The sequence below is a fragment of the Drosophila bipectinata genome, chromosome 3R (genome assembly GCF_030179905.1).
Source record: "Drosophila bipectinata strain 14024-0381.07 chromosome 3R, DbipHiC1v2, whole genome shotgun sequence".
NCBI lineage: Eukaryota > Metazoa > Arthropoda > Insecta > Diptera > Drosophilidae > Drosophila > Drosophila bipectinata.
In genome coordinates, this window is record NC_091739.1 from 16016601 (window position 1) to 16034917 (window position 18317).

An 18317-nucleotide genomic window follows, 5' to 3' on the forward strand; every position below is an offset into this window, starting at 1 on the left:
GTTAGTTGTGTTTCTACTCACTTATTTATTTTTATCAAAATATTATTTTCTCTGTGTGTTATCGTTTTTCCCTCCGGAATGAAATGCAACCGAGTTCTGGTCTCGATTGCATTTCAATCCGACTGCGAGACAAAATAAAAACATAAACTTTGATAAATACAAAAAGTACAGACACATGCAAAATCTATCAAGCCAGAAGATATGCTGCTGGAATAAAAAGTTGATTATTATTTTTTATACAAATATATTTATACAAAAAAAATTTTTATATTATTTTTCCTTTGTTTCCACGTTGACTTGTGCCTTTGATGTTTTACAAACACCCAAAAAAAAAAAATTATTAAAAAATTTGAAGCAAAAAAAAAAAATACGAAGAAAATAACTTCAAAACATTTTAGTAGATTTTGTAAGCCATATACAATATTTAAAAGAAAAACCCCTCTTTATGAGATATGAATTTTACATGTGTACCCTAGATCGTAAGACCCCTGTTTAGTCTGCTAAGATTATATGATTATTTTGTATTATGCGTTCGAATGTAAATGTTGCAATTGAACCGAAAGTGTACCACAAGGAAATAAAGATCAATGATTTTTGTTGAAGTAAAAAGAAAAAAAAAATTAAAAAACAAAAAAAAATGAACACAACAAAAAGCAAACAAAACAAAATCCTTACCAAGTCTTATGATTCTTTCTGCGAAATGGACTTTTTCAGAGTTCGTCTTAAAATAAAAATCGATACTGAAAATCTAACGCTTTCCGAACTTAACCCCAAAAATAATTGAATTAAAAAAAGTATTTATATTCAGTCGTCACGCATAACTCATTGATCAGAATTTATTAATCAAAACACTTCACTTTGTTTGTTTGCAACTCTAGTTACTAAGAGAACTTAACTTTAGGCTCCAGCCATACCCACCGTCCATGAGACCATAATAAATATATCACACACACCACACCCCAACCCCCCCGTGGGGATAACTTACTATATGCTTACCTTCCACCACTCCTCGATTGATCATTAATCCAAACCCACCCACCACCATGCAACTGTACCAGAAACCACTCCTCCGATGCTATGGCATATGCATTTACTATATAATCAATTTATGTATTCTCCAGAGCATATATTCTTGTATCCGATATATGCGCCCTATATGTCTACTACCACACTTAATCCTTAAGCTTACGGGTTGCGGTTCTTCAGTAATATATATCTGATCTTTTAGACTAGTTAGGTAGATGAAAACCCCCAAAGTCCGAAGTTGTCATAAAATTGCATTTGCATAAACACTGATGTAATATATTCGAAATGAAGACAAGTTACTAAAATGGTTTGCAAAACTCACTAAACTAATGTCAAAATAAGAGACAAAATTTAATAAACACCAAACAATATACATACACCGATGTAAATAACGCTTTTCTATAAATATTATTTTGGCATTCTGTAAAAAAATATTAATACAACTTAAAACCGAGAACGTTGTCAATTATGCGCTTATGCACCTGCAATTTTATGTATTATTTTTGTTTATTTGATATCCCCTAATAATTACGTGATAAATTCTTATAAATAGCATATTAAAACTATTAAAATGGTATAAACATACTTTATATAGCCACGAATACAAAAAAAGAGAAATGTGATGTAATATTATTGCTAATTATAACTAACCAAAGGCCAAGTTAACCAAAAAACAAACAAAAGAAAACTAGTAAATGAATTAATCTGAAAACGGATGATAAGCTGTCATGTTCTTGTAAATTTCAGTCTGATGACAGAGAATTAAATAACCATCAAATGTCGCATCTAAATAACTTTCAAAACACACAAAAATGTCCGCACTATCCACAATTTCTATATAAAATATTTAATATTAAATACGATTTCCGGATGATAAAAAAGCTAATGATAATAATGTATGTGTTTGTCTACTTGAATTTTAACTGTTTTAGCCGCCTCGAAGTCACTTTGAGGCGCTAGAAAACCAGCAAAAAGTTACTAAACGTTTGTGCGGCATATCCTTAAATCATCTTTTTTTATATATATGTTTCTATATGCATGTCTCTGTGGCCACTCCCCACTGATCCAGCCATATTTTTGGTAACTTTTTGCGCTCACGACTCGCATAACCTAGGATTATAGAACATGATGAACTAACTGCTAACCACAAAGTATTAATCAAACTCTATTTCCACTTCTATGAATTTCTCTCTCTTTACATGCTAACTAAAACAAAAAACAAAAACAAAAAATGAAAAAAACAAATTAATACCCCAAGAATAAAAACTCAAACCGAACATCCTAAAAACCATAAATATCCTCCATTCTCCATGAACCATCTACCAACCTGCCTGCCATAGACGAGCACGGAAATAAATAAATAAAATAGCAGCCACAGCAGCAGCATCAGCATCAGCATCTCAGCCAGGCCAAGAACTGTGTGTGTATGTGCATCCACTGCAGCTAACAAAAAAATGTAACAAAAAGCCAGAAAACAGAAACAGAAACTGAAAACTGAAACTGTCACTGACACAACTACTAAAAACACGCCTGAATTTCACTCGGATGCCGTGCTGTTTTTCACTCATTCAACATGCAACATCCGCGGCAACACGAGCGGCACATCCAGCAGCAGAAGCAGCTAAAATATAAAATAAAATGCAGAAAACAGAAAACCCCTCCAAACGAAAAGAAAAAAAAAAAGAATAGAGAAGCAACATCAGTATGTATTGAATCTTGTGGCCATTAAAACTGTCAAGTTTTGCCAGCAACAAAGCAAAAAAACAGAAGTAAGCAAAACAATTGATAAGGGAATCGAACATAGAAGTTAGTTTAATTATCATAATCTAAAGGAAAATACAAGTTAGATCGTAGTGAAAAGTTCAACGAACAAAAACATACTTAAAGCACGCATTAATATATAACTTTATATTTAATATGCATATACAAGTTTGTATATAATAACCCCAAACCCCTAAACCCTAAAGTCCCTAAGAATATCATGTTAACGGAATCTCATCAAAGAAACTCTAAAACGAAAAAAATCGTTAAATTTTTATAATTCAATCGTCAGTCGAAAAGAATGAATCTTTCAATAGTTAAACGTTAGTTGTTTCCCTACCCGCATCCCCGAGAATTCATTGTAAACCACAAAAAGATTATGCGAAAATCGTTCCAGGCAACTCATTATGTTTGGGAGCACGATTTTGTTTGCTATGCTAGCTAAGTAAGTGCAATGCATATTATATTTTTGTTAAACTGACGCAAATTTTTGTTAATGAAGTATTTTTGATTATGTTATATTTATACAAAATACACTTTCCGCCCCCACTTCAAATTGATTGTGTGAATTGCCAGGAAGTGGGTGGATCAGCTTTGGAAAGCGGGAAAGGAGCATAACACCATATTGAAAACACGTTTAACAGCCATATTTAGTTAATGAAACGACCATAATAGCTATGGTGAAATAATATCAAACATTCATAATGTACAATTAAACGCTACACTTAAATTATTTTTATTTAATGGTAATGTATTATACGCAGTGCAGGAATAAAAACAAAAGCACAAGTTGCTCTGCCCTGATGAAGCAACAACAAAATTAATTCTTTGGTTTAAAATAATGGATTATCTGGCATTGTTTAATCTCTTAACTTCTTTTTATTTTTGTTGGAACAAAATGCAGCCAGATCGGCAAAGAACAAAACGAAACGAGCGTAAATTGCATTTAAATTATGGTACAAAGCTAAGCAATCGATGGACCAAACGTTATTTTAAATTAAAGAATTTTTACGTTTTTGCTGAAAAAAACTGAAGATGAGAATGTTATCATTTGTCGAAACGTGCCTTAATGAAGTTGAATGAAGAATCGGCACCAATCAAAATAATCAGTCTAATAATGAATAACTAATAAGTGAGAATAGATAACTTTTTGAAATTATTTTGCAAAGTGAGAGAGACCTTATACTCAGAAATAAAAGCAAGTGGAGCCGGCCACCCAGTTGGTTGACTATAATAACATTAATATAATATTTAATTTTTTTATTAATAATAACGGCAATCGTGCAATCGTGGCAATTCAAGCATTGCTAATGATGAGTTCAGAATAACCCCAAACAAAATATTAAACGAAAATATAATTCTCTCGATGATTGTGTTACAAAAACAGAATACATAACTTAGATCATAGGCTCATTAATCGAATGTTGTGCCTCTTAATCAATATTCATCCATTCGCCAGCATCATTATCTTAGTTTCATACGTTTCAGCAGAGAATCATCGATATATTGTGAAGTAATCAGTCCTTATGTTCAAAACCTAAAACTATATCCATTACGCACATGTAATTATCTACGTATGTATCTGTATGTACGCGTATCTATAACTTTTTGCATAAATAAATGTTTTTAAAAAATCCACCATGTCCAACTGTAGAAATTCTTGGGAAATGGTTTGGGATAATTTCTTTCAGCTCACGTGGCCAATAAAATATTAAATTTATTCAATTGGTCGGCATTTATTTAAATCGGATTAAATCAAACGGAATGAAATAAGCTGTGCTGATGCTTAAACCCTCAAGAATTTTATTGAGAGCCGTCCCACTCAGAGTGAGTTTTAAAATTGGGATATAAATATTGATTCGCAACTCATGCATTTAAAAATTTTTCAGATTTCATAGGAAACATGAAGAGCTCGAAATGCACATCTAGTCCTTTATTTACGAACAAAAAGGATTTTGATTAGGGTCGAGTTTCAAATCTAGACTAGAAGGAAGCTTTCAAACAAAGAACTTCTTGGAAACACGTCCCTCTATTGGGTTAATTAAGAGGAAGTCCCTGTGGTCCTGGTAACTGGGCACTGTGGCCTCCAGCTTATTCAGAAATGCGACACTCGGAGCAGGCAACTGCGGAGTGCGTAGGTGCAATCAATCAGCCTGAACTTGGCCTGAAGAACACTGACAAATTGTGTAGACGCTAATTTATTCCGAGAGCCTGAGCCTTGTCCTTTGCCGTGCTGTGGGTCTACTGTCGGCTTGGGCACAAAATCACTGTCGCCGTCACCTGCCTTTGTGTTGTAAACAAAGGAACTCGCACGTGCACGTGTCAGAGTCGAAGGTGCGCAGGCGCCACTTAACAGCCCTCTGACAGCCAGGACCTTTACGTTAACAGAACTCCGTTGTCGGACGTACTTTTATATCCTGGAGACTGAGGTTCGTCGGTTCAGTGCAGTTTCGGCGTTTGAACGGTTCGTTTCTCTGTTGAACTCCATCAAAATTACTTGCCAGCCTGGTAAATTCAGTTCCCAATCTCGAGTCGTGGCAACAAGTGTCCTCCGAGGATGTGCGTAAGAAACTATTCACCAGTCAGTGTGATACTCGGTTACTGTGTTGCTCTGCTTGGAGTTTCTGTGGCAGTGGTGCAGTGCCAAAACGAAAATTCCTCAATGGTGGCCATTCAGAATGAAGTGGCAATCGAGGAGCAGTGCGGCAACACTCAGCGAATGGTGGACGAGTGCTTCAAGGATCTGCCACCGCACCTAATGGAATTCCTGCAGAACACCAAAATTGTCATCAGTAAAAAGGAGATCACCACCAAGTGCAAGTAGGCATAAGGGTGGAACTCTAATGATTAAAAGTTAAAGAATAAATGCTTAAAAAGTGTAATGGATTCATTTTAAATCTTACTTTTTACAAAGAGTCAGTTATTTATAAAAGCCTGTGTATGAATATGGAAACGGGGCCTTGTGACGAGTTAATCCATCGCTTAAAATAAATCAATTTGGCTGCACATTCGCGTTTTCCATATGAGGACTATCCCACTCTGGGGCAATTGAGTGCGAAAAAGTGACATGAGGTGTTAACTGAAAAGGGGGACATTCATTATTGATTACGCGCCTCAAGTCGCTTAAAACGATTTATTCATATTTTCCCGGAGGCCTCCAAGCAGTGAAAGTTATTCTCGAACGTGCTTTCTTTGACACGGGCCAATATCCTGACTTGAGTGGGGTATCCTCCGCTGTCTGGGACCTGGGCGGAGATGATTAATTATTCGAGATTCAAGTGCCAAAAATAAAATACAGACTTTTGCCATTTAAGGCCATCCATGGACTAATTGCTATAGAGCTCACGTCAAATTTGCTGTTGACAGGCATCCAAATTAGACTAATAATGTGCTGTGGGAGATGCGATTTAATAGAAAGTTTGCTAATTGGTCTGGTAGTTCGAGGCAATCAGGGATTTGAATTAAATATAATTTTTGGCATTAAAGCATAAACCACACAGGTGGTCTGACGAGGTCTGGAAACTATATTAGTTTATGTTATTGTTTATTTACATAATTTTCAAGAAACTTGCCACAGATGTCACACTTGATATAATTTGCATATTATTTAGAAAAACAACCTTAGTCTAGACTTGTAAAGATTGTGGCTTGTAAAGGCTTTAAAGACTCAAAGCTTGTAAGCTGAAAATTAAAAAATATTTAAGCCTGAGCTGTACCTTGTTTCACACGACATGAAAGAGGATATATATAGAAACAAAGAGGAAAATGTATAAAATATAATTAATGTTGAATGTGCAGACAATTGATTTGCTGGGCAGGATGTCACTGAGTAGCTTCACGAGTGCCAATCAATTATTTCTCACTCAATTGTCCTTGGGCTAAATCGAATTATTTATTGCAGCATATTCAACCGGGGCATGAAATGCTTCGACTCCTACATGAAGCGTTGCCTAAAAGATCGAAAAAAAGACTCGTTCGAGGCGAATGTGGAAGGAGCCAAGCGATTTTTCAACAAATTCTGCTCCGACCCTGATTTTCAGAGGGGTAAGTTTCAACCAAAATTGGGAAACAAACACCAAATACAAACAACATAAAACATAAAAGTGGCCAGTTGACACCTGAGCGGGCATTAGCATACCCATCTGGGCTCTTCTGGCATTACACCAAAAGCCACAATCATCCAAAGATACCATCGGATTATGACAAAGTCCGGGGGCAAAGCTCGTGACTAAGCTAAGGCACAAGGATACCCGGATGACAGGACTGAAAGTGCCCATCCACGCAAAACAGTATCATTATTTATAGACGACTTTCAACGCTAACGCCCCCGAACTTTGTTTTCTTTCTCGGTTTCTCGCCAACTCTTTCCAGACTATCTGCGGCACAAGGACTGCTTCTCCTACATCCAGCTGGACTGGGTCAGTTGCACCTCCGAGTTCGAGACCATCCTGAGCGACGAGGTGCACGATGAGACGAGAAACGCCAGCGTCAAGTTCCTTGAATTCTGCTGGTACAGTTAAATAATAAAATAATTAAATAAATATTTATTATTTCTACCTGTGTATAATGCATGTCATAGCAACCCAATTATTGCCACACTAAGTGGCACTTTTTTGGAATCGATATCAATTAAATGGATGGGGTTTTTCTTTGCAGTGCCCGATACGCGTACGAAAATTGCATCTACAACAGTGCCCGGTACAAGTGCTATAAAAACTCGGCGGAGTTTGCCCGCGAGACGGCCAAAATGCTTTCGGACGAGAAGCATTTCAGGAACTGCGCCGTCCTCCAGCACATCTGCGCCCACGCTCCACCCGGTGGCGGAAGACTCCGGGGGCAGTGGCTCGGCCTCCAGCTTGTCCTCCTCCTCCTGATCTCTCTGATGCGGATTTGGCCGTAAATCGAAATGTAACTTTGTGTCGAGTGTGAACCTTGTGAGTGTGAGTGTGGTTAAGTGGATTTGGGTTAGGATATAGAGATGAATGCACTCTGAAGACTGTATGACAGCATTGGGTCCTCAATTTTGGGATTTTGCATATCATATATCTACAGACTAAAAGGGCTTCAAAGATTTATAGAGATTCTTCAACTTAATCCCAAAACATAGGATGGCTTAATGGAACTGATAGTGTCATACTTTTTTCTCAGTGCATACATGCATACATGCGGTTAAGTGTGCTGGTCCGAGTCCTGAATCTCCGTTTCTTTTTCGGAATGTCCTATCGAAAATGCCAAGCATTTGGTCCCCTACCCCGGTTCTTTTCGGAAAAGGACCCGAAACTCTCTTTGGGTACCTGTTATCTCTATGTGTCTGTGAATTTTCCGGTGTCGTTTGGGTGTGTGAGTGATGGGGTGTGGAAGTGTGCAAGGGGTTATGGGCGGGTTACTGGGTCGGAAAGCGGCACTGGTTTGTCTTTGTAAAGTTAAGCTACATTAAATGCATATTTCAAATAAATGAATATTCACGTTGTACTTCCTTTGCGGTTTGGTTTTCTGGGCCCCGACCTGTCCAGCTTGGGGGCACGGACTTGTCATGACATTGCTCCCAGGGCAATAACAAAGTTTCATTGAAATTCTTCAGCAACAGCAAGCCAAAAAAGTTCTCCTCTGAATTTCAATATCCGAACACCTGATGCGGCATATTGAAGTATACCCACACACCCAAGTATTTCAACAGAAGGTATAGTTTGTTCCTATTGCTATTGTCTATTTTTTGGTTACTAGAACCTCGGTAGTGCTACTACCGCTGCAATTTAATATCGACTTCGATTTGGAAAAAACTTTGCCGCAACGAAAACTCTGTGAAATGGAATATGTTTTGTGTTCCTGGAATGGCGTAGCATACTTTTAAGCGGCGTGCAATTGCGGTTCAGGGGGGACTCCTATGCTGGAATAATAATGAACCCGACGCGTACATCATTATTCTTGCTTCTGAATAGTGCAGGGGATACTTTTGCGATCCGAATGCATTCTCATAAATAATGTAAGCCAGATGCCATCAGCAATTTCCAAAGTTTTGCCGTTACTGTAAACTACTGCCTTTCAATTTTACTTTTTTATTTTTGAGAAAAACTTTTGCAGTTTTTTTACTTTGTAAGCATCAGCTGTTGAATCTAATGCCCATGAAAATTTCATGATGGTTCAATTAAAAAAATTACAAAAGTCTTATACTTTCGAGTATAAAAATAACTCATACGCACTGTTGACCGGGTGGCTGTACGCTAATAAATAAAAGGAAAGTTTTGCTTTTTGATTCGTTAGTTGACGTTAGTTGAACAGTTTGGCGCCCGTGATAGTTTTATTTTGGTCCAATTGCAACAATAAGGAAAAAAGAATGAAAAAATGTAACTCATACGCCCTGTTGCTCTAGGAGCTAACCAGCTTACATTCAAAGCAATTTTGTAACTTTAATATCAGTTAGGTAAAATATTTTAAGCCTTTTGTATAACTCCGTATACAATTTTCGATGATAGAAGCGCCTGTGGTGCCTTCCAAACCGAAAGTGTTTTCAGCCTTGTGGCTTCCAAGTGTCTAACAAAAAATTGTGGCCACTGCAAACCCAATTTCACTCTTTTTACCAAGGCTCTTTCCCTGCGTCATTCACTCTCAGGTTACGCTTCCAATGCTTTTTAGCCCTTAAAAGTCAAGTCCTTTTTAGTCCGTTTTTTTCTTCGCAAAGGTGAAGTCTTTGAATTACACTGAGTCCATGAATCCACAGTTTTGTGTTTTTGCGTAACTTTTTGAATTAGTACCAATTGATTCGGACGATTTAACATTTTTGAGAAACTTCAATTTTTAAATTAAATAAAATTAAATTATTTGGAAAACGACTGCGCAAATATTGTAGAAAATCTTATTAAGGTTAAACCGTTTCTTTCACCTTTATTTTCCAAAGCAAAATTTCCAATCTAAAATACAAAGTTTACCCGTTTAAGGTACTAACTTCCCGCTGTCGGTGGTCGGTATTAATTTTGTGCGGTGCTTCGGTTTTACCTGCTACATGGAAATTGAACGCTAATGGCTCTGTCAGAAACTGCACTTTGCTGCGATATGTTATTAGTCCGGGTACCTGCCACTTTTCATCAGAGTTGATACGCTGGGAAGCTGTGATGGCTGAAAGAAATGGGGGCGTAGGAGAAAAGTGGTTCTTATTAGCTGGAAAAGAGTCAGCGAAAATTGTAAAAAATTAAAACAAGTGAAGAATGTCCGATGAAGCCTTTGTAAATTGAATCACTCTTAAAACGCTCCCTTTGTGATTTTTTAATGTTGTAGAGAAACTGTCAAGTGCATTCTGGATAGGGAAGCTACAGATTTTTGTGTAGGAAAATGAAAAAGGGCTTATTTTAGACTCCACAGTAATTGGTTTATCTAAAACAAAGAAATGAGAGCTCACCCAGAAAATGCAGGCAATGCAAGGATAAACAAAAATAGCTATGGCCTTTTTCAGTCTCTTGAAAAAACCAAGAACGCCTACGTTTGCTTTCCATAAATCAACAAGGCTTAAAACCAGGATAAGCCTTTGCCGACTGCATGATGAAATGAAATTTAATAATGCCTGAAAAATCGATTCCGGGTCGTTAAGTTCGGCTAAGCTCACCAGAAAACCCTTGTACACAAATCGAACTTTTAATTGATTCAATTAAGTGGCAACGGACGGATGAATTCCATCGGCGGCTCTTGGCCTCGGCTTTTGGGGAAATTCGATGCGTTGCATTTTTAACAAGGGGCGAGCCGTGTAATTAAGACTGATAAGTACAGGGGCGGAAACTTTGAAACGCTTATCAATTATTTCCACTCGCTGAAAGTGCCACGAGTTGCCATGACCCCAAGTCCTTGTCCATAAAACTATATAATTAAAGCATTGTTTGGAATCTTAATTTATGCAGCAGCAAGTTCTAGTTTACCGAAAAGGGAACTACTTGGAAGCTCCTCGGTTGGCGCAAGACAATGTGGTTTGGTTTGTACCCAAGTATTTTTTGAATTTGTGGTAGACAGCCTCTTTCTACTATGGGTCCATTGCTAAAAATATGCAAACGGTAAGCAAACGTACAATAAATCAAAATTTAAAATACTGAAGGCAATCCTCTGGGTAAAATTCACAAGCCCGGAGTCTGGACCGTAAAACCAAAAATACTTGCAGCCCTCAACTCAAAGAGCATTCGGCTCTAAAAATTTATGACTCCGGGCAATCAAATCAAAAAATTAATTTCGGACCTGCCATAAAATTACCATTTCTGTTCATAACCCGAAAAAACCAGAGGCCAGGCCCCCAAAAAGCTCTTAAAGTTTACTTCCTCTGGTCTCTGGCTTTTTATTAAAGGCAACAATTTTGCAACGAGTTTCAAGAGTAGTGGTGTGAATGGAAGGGCTTTTTGCAGCATCAAGTACTTTTCTCTAGGAATTTGATTGAAGTGATTTTATTATTTAAATAAAAGCTAACCGATTTATGGGAACACTAATTGTTACTTTAAAATGTCAGAGATGACAGCTTTTTAGATCGATATTAATTCCATTTTAACTACATTATTAATTCTGGTTAATCCAATTAAAATATTAACACTCAAGCCACGATAATTTGCTTAATGAGCACATGAACTGGTTAATCCGTTAATTAAAAAGTTATTATTGTACCTCGTCGGGCAGAGTGCTGACATTTCCGTTCAATACTAGTTACTTTCATTTGTGAATATTACATAAGTACTTGTGTCAACAGTCCCTTAATGGTCCAGTCAGGCTCGACCTTTAGTTCAAAAGATAAAAATTATCAGGCAAATAAATATAAAATTTTTACTTTTCTGTTGCTTAGCACAAGTATGTTTTTTGCACACGTGCAGAAGCCATTTCGTTTTATTTTATTTTACATAAACACAAAACCTAACATCAGCAGACTTTGCTCATTTGCGGACCAAAGACCCAGAAAAGTTTACAGACTTTTTATTTATCCACTTATAACCTGGGTAAAGCCGCGATCATCATCGTAACCACCGCCTCCTCCGTAAGACGCGCCTACGTTGCGTCCACCACCACCTCCGCCATTGCCATATCCAGGTCCGAAGTTGCCTGTGTAGACTGGGCGTCCACTGCCGCCTCCCAGTCCACCGCCACCTCCACGTGCGCCGCCTCCACCGTAATAGTTGCCACCTCCACCTCCTCTTCCACCTCCGTTGACTCCTGTGTAGACGCCAGGACCCTGGCCCCCAGGCGGATTACCTGAAAGAAGCATTCGAATTAGAGTGTTATGCGGTCACTATGTGGCATCTCAATGGGATTGGTTTACTTAATAGGGGAGATGGATGACTATTTGACCACTAAATAGGTAGTAATTAAGTGTTTTAGTTGCAGCTATAGATGGAAAATCTAAAAGCTGATGTAGGAAGTAAATATTGAACATTTTCTCTCCATTTTAGTTGAGTCAATATTGAGTCATCCGAGTTGGCCTCTAGCATGAGCTGTCTTTGAGATGCTTTGTTTGAAATTTCTAAAAATCACCCCTGCAGGTCCTCAAAGTTCACTGCGTATTTCTGTGGGGGAATCCCCTCTACTTACAGTCGTAGCATCCGCCTCCTATGTACACAGCTGCCTCGGTCAGCGCCAGGGCGGATAGGGCGAGAATCGCAAATGCCGTGTAGTGTCTCATGTCGATGGCGAACTCGAACTGGTCTGGACCAGGTACGACGCCGTATAGTCACTTATATACGATGCACTCACCGATCCCCCATTCGATGTCGATCCGAACCTTATCTCTGAAGAGAACTTTTTGCAGTTTAGACTAGTCGCTACGTAAGTGATCATCTGGGCAGGGATTTGCCCACAAAAACAATTATAATCTCGACGAGATTAGGTCTTTGCGGTTGATAGATGCTCTACATTGATGTGATGAAAATAATTATTGATGAATATCTTTACTAATCTATGTATCAATAAATAAAATTTTGGGGATGACAATAATTCCAAAAAAAAATAGAATATTTCTTAGAAGATTAGAGAGTCATCTTATGAGTAATACTATTTTAAAGCTGCAATACTTTTTATTTGCTGATAATTTGTGGCGCACTAAAAAATTGTCAAAAACATGTCATTATATTCGGAGAAGTTCATTTGGCTTTGTTTTGACTCGTAAAGCCATTTTTTAACTGTCAATAGCGGCGCTACGTTTTACGTTCCAGCTCACGAGTCACGACTTCGGGGGTCTGGAACCCGTTTTCTCAGACAGATGGATCGTTGGGAAGCTTCTCTGGAATCGCACTTGCCATTCATGTTCAAAACATCTTGGCATTAATTGCAAACATTATTTTTTTGGGCGTGACTATCATAAATTGTTTCTTGGACAAGTTCAAGGAAATCAATTACGCCGAAGCTGCCACGGGGAAAGCCCTCGTCTTGATAGTGGGGGGAAAATCTTTCGAATACGAAACAAAATCAATACTGTTTATATTTTTGCGAATTTAAAGCAGCGCTCTACCCCGAGCACTCAGGCTTATGCAAATTGAATAGATTGGCATCGATCTATAAACCGGCCTATATAAACAGCGTGAGAGTCTGGCCTGGTCAGTATATCAGATTCAATATGAAGTGCCTGACGTGTGTGCTGCTTTCTATAGCTCTGATTCCGGTTCTGATTAGCGGTAAGCGGTTCAATCATTTCATGTTCAAGTGCCACTGACTGACAGATTCTATGACTGGCAGGCCTCCCGAATCCGAATCCCCAACCCAGTACCGTGGTGGTGAATGGCGTGTGTCTGACTTGTAAGTAGATTTTCCGTTTATGTGGAAAAGTCTCAAAATTTAATTTAAAACAGGTCCCAATCCTCATGGAGACCCTGTCTACTTGGATGGCCAGGAGTACCGCAGCTTCTCTTCGCCAAATAGCAATGGAAACGTGGTCATCTCCCGTGGAAGTGGATATGGAAGGGGGCGCGGCACTATCATCCAACGCGGGGGCAACACCATTGTAAATGGACGGTGTGAGGAGTGCAATGTGGACATTTAAGTACAAAGCTGCCATATTAAAGTCTGAAAAGCCTGGATTATGAACTCAACACTCTTAATGTTCTTGATCGATCAAACTTATATGTGGGAACATGTTTTATATATTCTTGGTCTGATGTGCGACATCAATTCATTTAGTTAAAAGCATTGACAATCGCTTACCCCGCCCTCTGTTCAAACTTGATGCAATGACTGTGATGGTTTCGAGTGCAGAAGGCATCTGTCGTTGGGGAATCTTTGGGAAAACGAATGTTTTACATTGGAGGAGTGTGGGGATAAGAAGTACACTGGGAAAATGCAAATGGGTCTTCATAAAGGTTATTCGTCATTGCTTTCACAAGCCCAAAAGAACGTGTGCTTCTTATACAACTTAAATTCTTTTCACACAATGGTGCCAAAATTTCGAGAGTCCTTAAAGCTATCTGTTTTCCGACATTGGCTTCCTTCTCCCGCCATTCTCCGTAATTGCGCATTAAAGTGACAACAAAAGCGTCACATTCTGCAAAACATTCCATTGATGCGAACAAAATTCAATCTGTCTAAATTGAAAAAAACGACCCGACAGGACGGTTTCGGTGGCTGAAAAATACAGACATTTCCGTTACAGATGCGGCCAATTGAGTAAACACCACCTAGTTCGTGGAATTCTCGGTTTTGTGTCACAGGTCATAGGTCTTCCCCCGACAACACCCAGCGATAGCATGGTGTCCTGCGAAAGTCAACGGGGTGTGAGCATCGAAGCAATATACGCGAATCGATATGCATTACGTTCGGGGTTTTAATGCACTTGCTACCCCAGACAAGCAAGCCTTAAGTTGCGCGTGCAACATGGCGTATGCGTAATGCCTTCCAGAGCCTAAATATATTTACGTTCGCGTTGTAAACAATGAAGGCAAGGATTGCGAGGAATGCTATACAGTTTATAACAAAAACAACTTACCCCGCTTGTTTCGCAAGCTTTTGCCGCACTTTTAAGCTGGCTGTTCAAAATATTCTTCAAAATTAGATTTATATATTACTGGCATCTAGGGAAAAATTCAATTTGTTGAAAGGAATTTAAAAGTTGGGATGCTGGGCTGGAGTTTGGGAAAGAAGATGTTAAAGTGATTTAAATTTCAAGAGCAAAGATCGTAGCAAATGATGAGTCGCCAGAATTGGACCAGAATTTTTACCTAGCAACCAAAGGTCCTTGTGTCGGGACTGGAGTCTGCAGGAAAATAGATTTATGTTGACGTATATTTGATTTCAGGTCAATTTCTGTTCTCTTGTGCCTAATTTGTGCGGAATTAGGAGAGATTTTTGGGTGCCCGGGTGAAAGGTGAGTCGAGCACAATAGTTGCCTTTCTTTGCCGGATTTTCAAATAAATTTCAACTTTTGCTGACGTTTCTTTCCATTCTGTTGGGCTCAAGTGCTTCACCAAAAGCCAACATTGATTCAGCTCTGTGTGTGTGATTCTGTGTTTTTTTTAAGCGTTTGTATTGGAGAGTATGCGCTTGTGTGGGCCAAAGAGCCGTCGGTAATGCCGTCACGTGCTGCCTGAAATCATACAGCTGCCACTGGTTGAGCTTTATTTGAGGGGTTCTCCGGCCTCAGAGCAAATTTGCATAGCATGTTTAAATTATTATTTCTCGGTCAGGACTACCCCTCGATTTTATCTTCCTTTGGAGTTTTTTGTTTGTCTCCGCTGGCGCCAGGAGACATTAATAAATAAATTTAATTCAAATTACCAGCGTGCCATTATCGAGTGGATTACTCAGGGCGTTTTCCCCAGATTTCAACCCGGTGTTTGGTGGTTTTTTTTTAGATCCATTGAAATGTACGGCACATATTTGTGGCCTGTGGCATCGGTTTTCAGTGTGGTTGTGTAATTAAATGGGAAAATCAAAGCTCGGGTATTCCAGGCAACCCAAACCAATATTTGAGAATTCCTTGAATTACAGAATTGCCATTAAATCTCTCGAGAGCCGAGACCCTCAAGGGGCGGGGCAAGAAATACAATATATTAAAAGTCAATTTTATTACAGATTCCTGAATTTTGCAAATTTATATTTTGTGACACAAATGCTTCGATTGTGTTTGTTTGGTTTCCATGCTTCAGGCTTTAGTGGGAAATATTTAAACTTGACTTTCTATTTCTACTATTGAGTGGCATTTAATTTGTCACAGATGATAAGGCCGTCAGTAAGTTCAAAAACGGCAAAACCTTAAGATGACATCAACAGTAATCCGCAACTAAAGTCCTGCGGCGAACAAAGAAAAACTTCCAGCAACAAAAAATGAAATAAAAACCCAGGCGACAGGTAAATTTGTTCAGAAACTTTCAAGACGAACTTTGTTGCTTTCAAGTTTTTATAGAAATATTTATGCACAACAGGTTGGGACCTTTAAGGGAAGGCCAGGCCAATGACTTTGTTGCCTTACCCCAGAAGTGCTGGAAAATAAATTAATTACGCTTTACGCAAAAAAGATGAGAGAGAAATCAATAAACCGATTTTCGGACAAAGAATTTATTCAAGCAAACTGATTTAAAAACGTTAACTTCTTCACTGCTTTTGATTCCCTTAATTAATTACAACCGGCTCCGTATGGCTTTCTGTCAATTAACATTTCAGCAAGCGACTGGCAAGTAGGGTTGTTGGTTTTTAAAAAAATATCGTATTGATGATATTTGCTGTGAAAAAAATATCAATCGATAATATTCAGAAACATCACCAAAAAAAATCGATATATCGAGTATTTTCGATATTTTTAATAGTCAGCTAAAACTGAAAAAAGGTTATTTTTAAATTTAAAAAAAGGTTTTAATATGTTTTGTCATCCGCCATGAACTGCAAACAAGACATATTTTTTATTTAAAAAGTGAATTGAAAAAAACAACAAACATTTATACCCACTCTCAAGCAACTTTTATTTAAGTTCTTTGAAATAAAAAATAACAAAATTATTAAGGACATTGTATTCAAATTTATTTATAAAAAAAACTTAATACAAAAAAAAAAGTTTCATGGAATTCATGGAATATGTACTTAATAATGCTAATTACTTAATTCTCTTATTTAATGCTCTTAATTACAAAATAAATCTTTCTTCAATGATTTAAAAAAAACTCTTTCGGTTATATGCTGGTATGTCATTCGACTACGGGAGTCACAGACAACACATTTAATGGCAGAAGCCAACCGTTCAGATGGAACCGAACTTCCAGGCGTGATAAGAAAACTTAAAGCAACCTTCGCTAGCATCGTCATCGTTGAAATTTGTGAGTTCCAGAATTCCAACGGATTTGTCTCCCAAATACAAAATGGCATACTCAAGTAAACCTGCATTTCCTTTCTTTCGCAACTAATATCGGAGAACACCAACTCAAAAATATTATTATCGACTATTTTTGCCCAAAAAATATCACGATAATAATATTTTTTTAAGAGAAAATATATCGATATATCGATATTTTGATATATTTCCGACATCCCTACTGGCAAGTCAACAAATTAAGGGGTAAATATTTACATTACATACATTACAATTGGCTTTTATTTTGGTGTCTTACTGGAAACTGCTCGAGCCTTAAAATCGGGAGTTGTAACCAAGGCTCAAGGCTATTTAATTAATGGTCGGGGAAGGTATTTATTCGCCGAAAGAGGCGACATCGAAACCTTCTGGTCATTTCACCCATTTTCATTAAATTTTCACTCCCATTTGAAGATGGAAATGCACCTTTTGTGAAATAGCGAACATGCATAGTTTTCCCATTTTCATTTCCATTTTCAGCTGGCCATGTCGCCTAAATGTATGCAACCATTGCTGACTTTGACCTTTGCGGTGCTCGAACTTGGCGTGGTCGGGAACATTTTCAGCTGTTGCTTTTCTTTTGGCAACCGGAATTGCCTTCAATTTGTCCATTTCTCGGTTGAATACAGTTGGACGTTGCAGCTGATGCTGTTCGCATTCGTTTTAGCCCCAGCTATTGCTTCTGCTTCTGGCTTCCCAATAATGTAAGTGGACACGCTGGCGTATACGCAATGCTCTGATGGGAACTGCTTTGTGGCTTGCCATTTGTGGCTGGCTTTTAAATTATGAACGAGTTATGGTGAATTGTCTCTGTGACAGCAGACCAATGGAGCAAATTTAAGCAGTTTTAAACGAATAATAACATTAGAACGCTTTTATTACAGGTAATTGGAAAGACCTTTTCTTCAAGTGTCTTTGACTTCGTTATGAGATTTTCGGCTTTCTAGATGTGCATATTAAATATATCAGAGCTGATGGGATTTATTAATTAATAGGCTTACTTGAAAGCTCTGCTGATAATTATGACCTGTTCTTTAATCCAATTATGAAGACAGTAGGGGTCAAAATAATCTCCGATGAATGGCGGTTGCCATATGGACAGGACTCTTGAATTGAAAATTAATTCGTCGGGAAACTTATGGGTCGACCCACTTCATGCCAAATTATTATTTAACTGTGGCCATATGGACTTAAAGCCGACTCTGAAAGACCTCAATGCTACCAATTGTACGAACACACATCCAATAAA

The 18317-nt window shown here is 38.1% G+C and overlaps 3 protein-coding genes across 3 annotated transcripts; 2 read left to right on the plus strand and 1 right to left on the minus strand.

Annotated features, from left to right (window-relative positions):
• Window positions 1-4887: 4887 nt before the first annotated feature.
• LOC108130523 (uncharacterized) lies at window positions 4888-7687 on the plus strand. The gene is made up of 4 exons (XM_043211657.2): window positions 4888-5607; window positions 6689-6831; window positions 7159-7297; window positions 7444-7687. Exons 1-4 carry the CDS (start codon window positions 5345-5347, stop codon window positions 7685-7687), a joined length of 789 nt encoding a protein of 262 aa, XP_043067592.1. The 5' UTR covers window positions 4888-5344.
• Window positions 7688-11571: 3884 nt separating this feature from the next.
• Window positions 11572-12487, minus strand: BomT3 (Bomanin Tailed 3). The gene is made up of 2 exons (XM_017248742.3): window positions 12334-12487; window positions 11572-11997 (listed from the first exon to the last, which is right to left on the minus strand). Exons 1-2 carry the CDS (start codon window positions 12422-12424, stop codon window positions 11726-11728), a joined length of 363 nt encoding a protein of 120 aa, XP_017104231.2. The 5' UTR covers window positions 12425-12487; the 3' UTR covers window positions 11572-11725.
• A 762-nt stretch (window positions 12488-13249) lies between these two features.
• Window positions 13250-13826, plus strand: BomBc3 (Bomanin Bicipital 3). The gene is made up of 3 exons (XM_017248750.3): window positions 13250-13412; window positions 13474-13533; window positions 13587-13826. Exons 1-3 carry the CDS (start codon window positions 13355-13357, stop codon window positions 13775-13777), a joined length of 309 nt encoding a protein of 102 aa, XP_017104239.2. The 5' UTR covers window positions 13250-13354; the 3' UTR covers window positions 13778-13826.
• The last annotated feature ends 4491 nt before the right edge of the window (window positions 13827-18317 follow it).

Coding starts and splice junctions, on each gene's coding strand:
- BomBc3 (XM_017248750.3), top strand. CDS start 13,355: ATGAAGTGCCTGACGTGTGTGCTGCTTTCTATAGCTCTGATTCCGGTT. Junction 13,413..13,473: donor GATTCCGGTTCTGATTAGCG/GTAAGCGGTTCA, acceptor TATGACTGGCAG/GCCTCCCGAATCCGAATCCC. Junction 13,534..13,586: donor GAATGGCGTGTGTCTGACTT/GTAAGTAGATTT, acceptor AATTTAAAACAG/GTCCCAATCCTCATGGAGAC.
- BomT3 (XM_017248742.3), bottom strand. CDS start 12,424: ATGAGACACTACACGGCATTTGCGATTCTCGCCCTATCCGCCCTGGCG. Junction 11,998..12,333: donor AGGAGGCGGATGCTACGACT/GTAAGTAGAGGG, acceptor TGCTTCTTTCAG/GTAATCCGCCTGGGGGCCAG.
- LOC108130523 (XM_043211657.2), top strand. CDS start 5,345: ATGTGCGTAAGAAACTATTCACCAGTCAGTGTGATACTCGGTTACTGT. Junction 5,608..6,688: donor GAGATCACCACCAAGTGCAA/GTAGGCATAAGG, acceptor TATTTATTGCAG/CATATTCAACCGGGGCATGA. Junction 7,298..7,443: donor AAGTTCCTTGAATTCTGCTG/GTACAGTTAAAT, acceptor TTTTCTTTGCAG/TGCCCGATACGCGTACGAAA.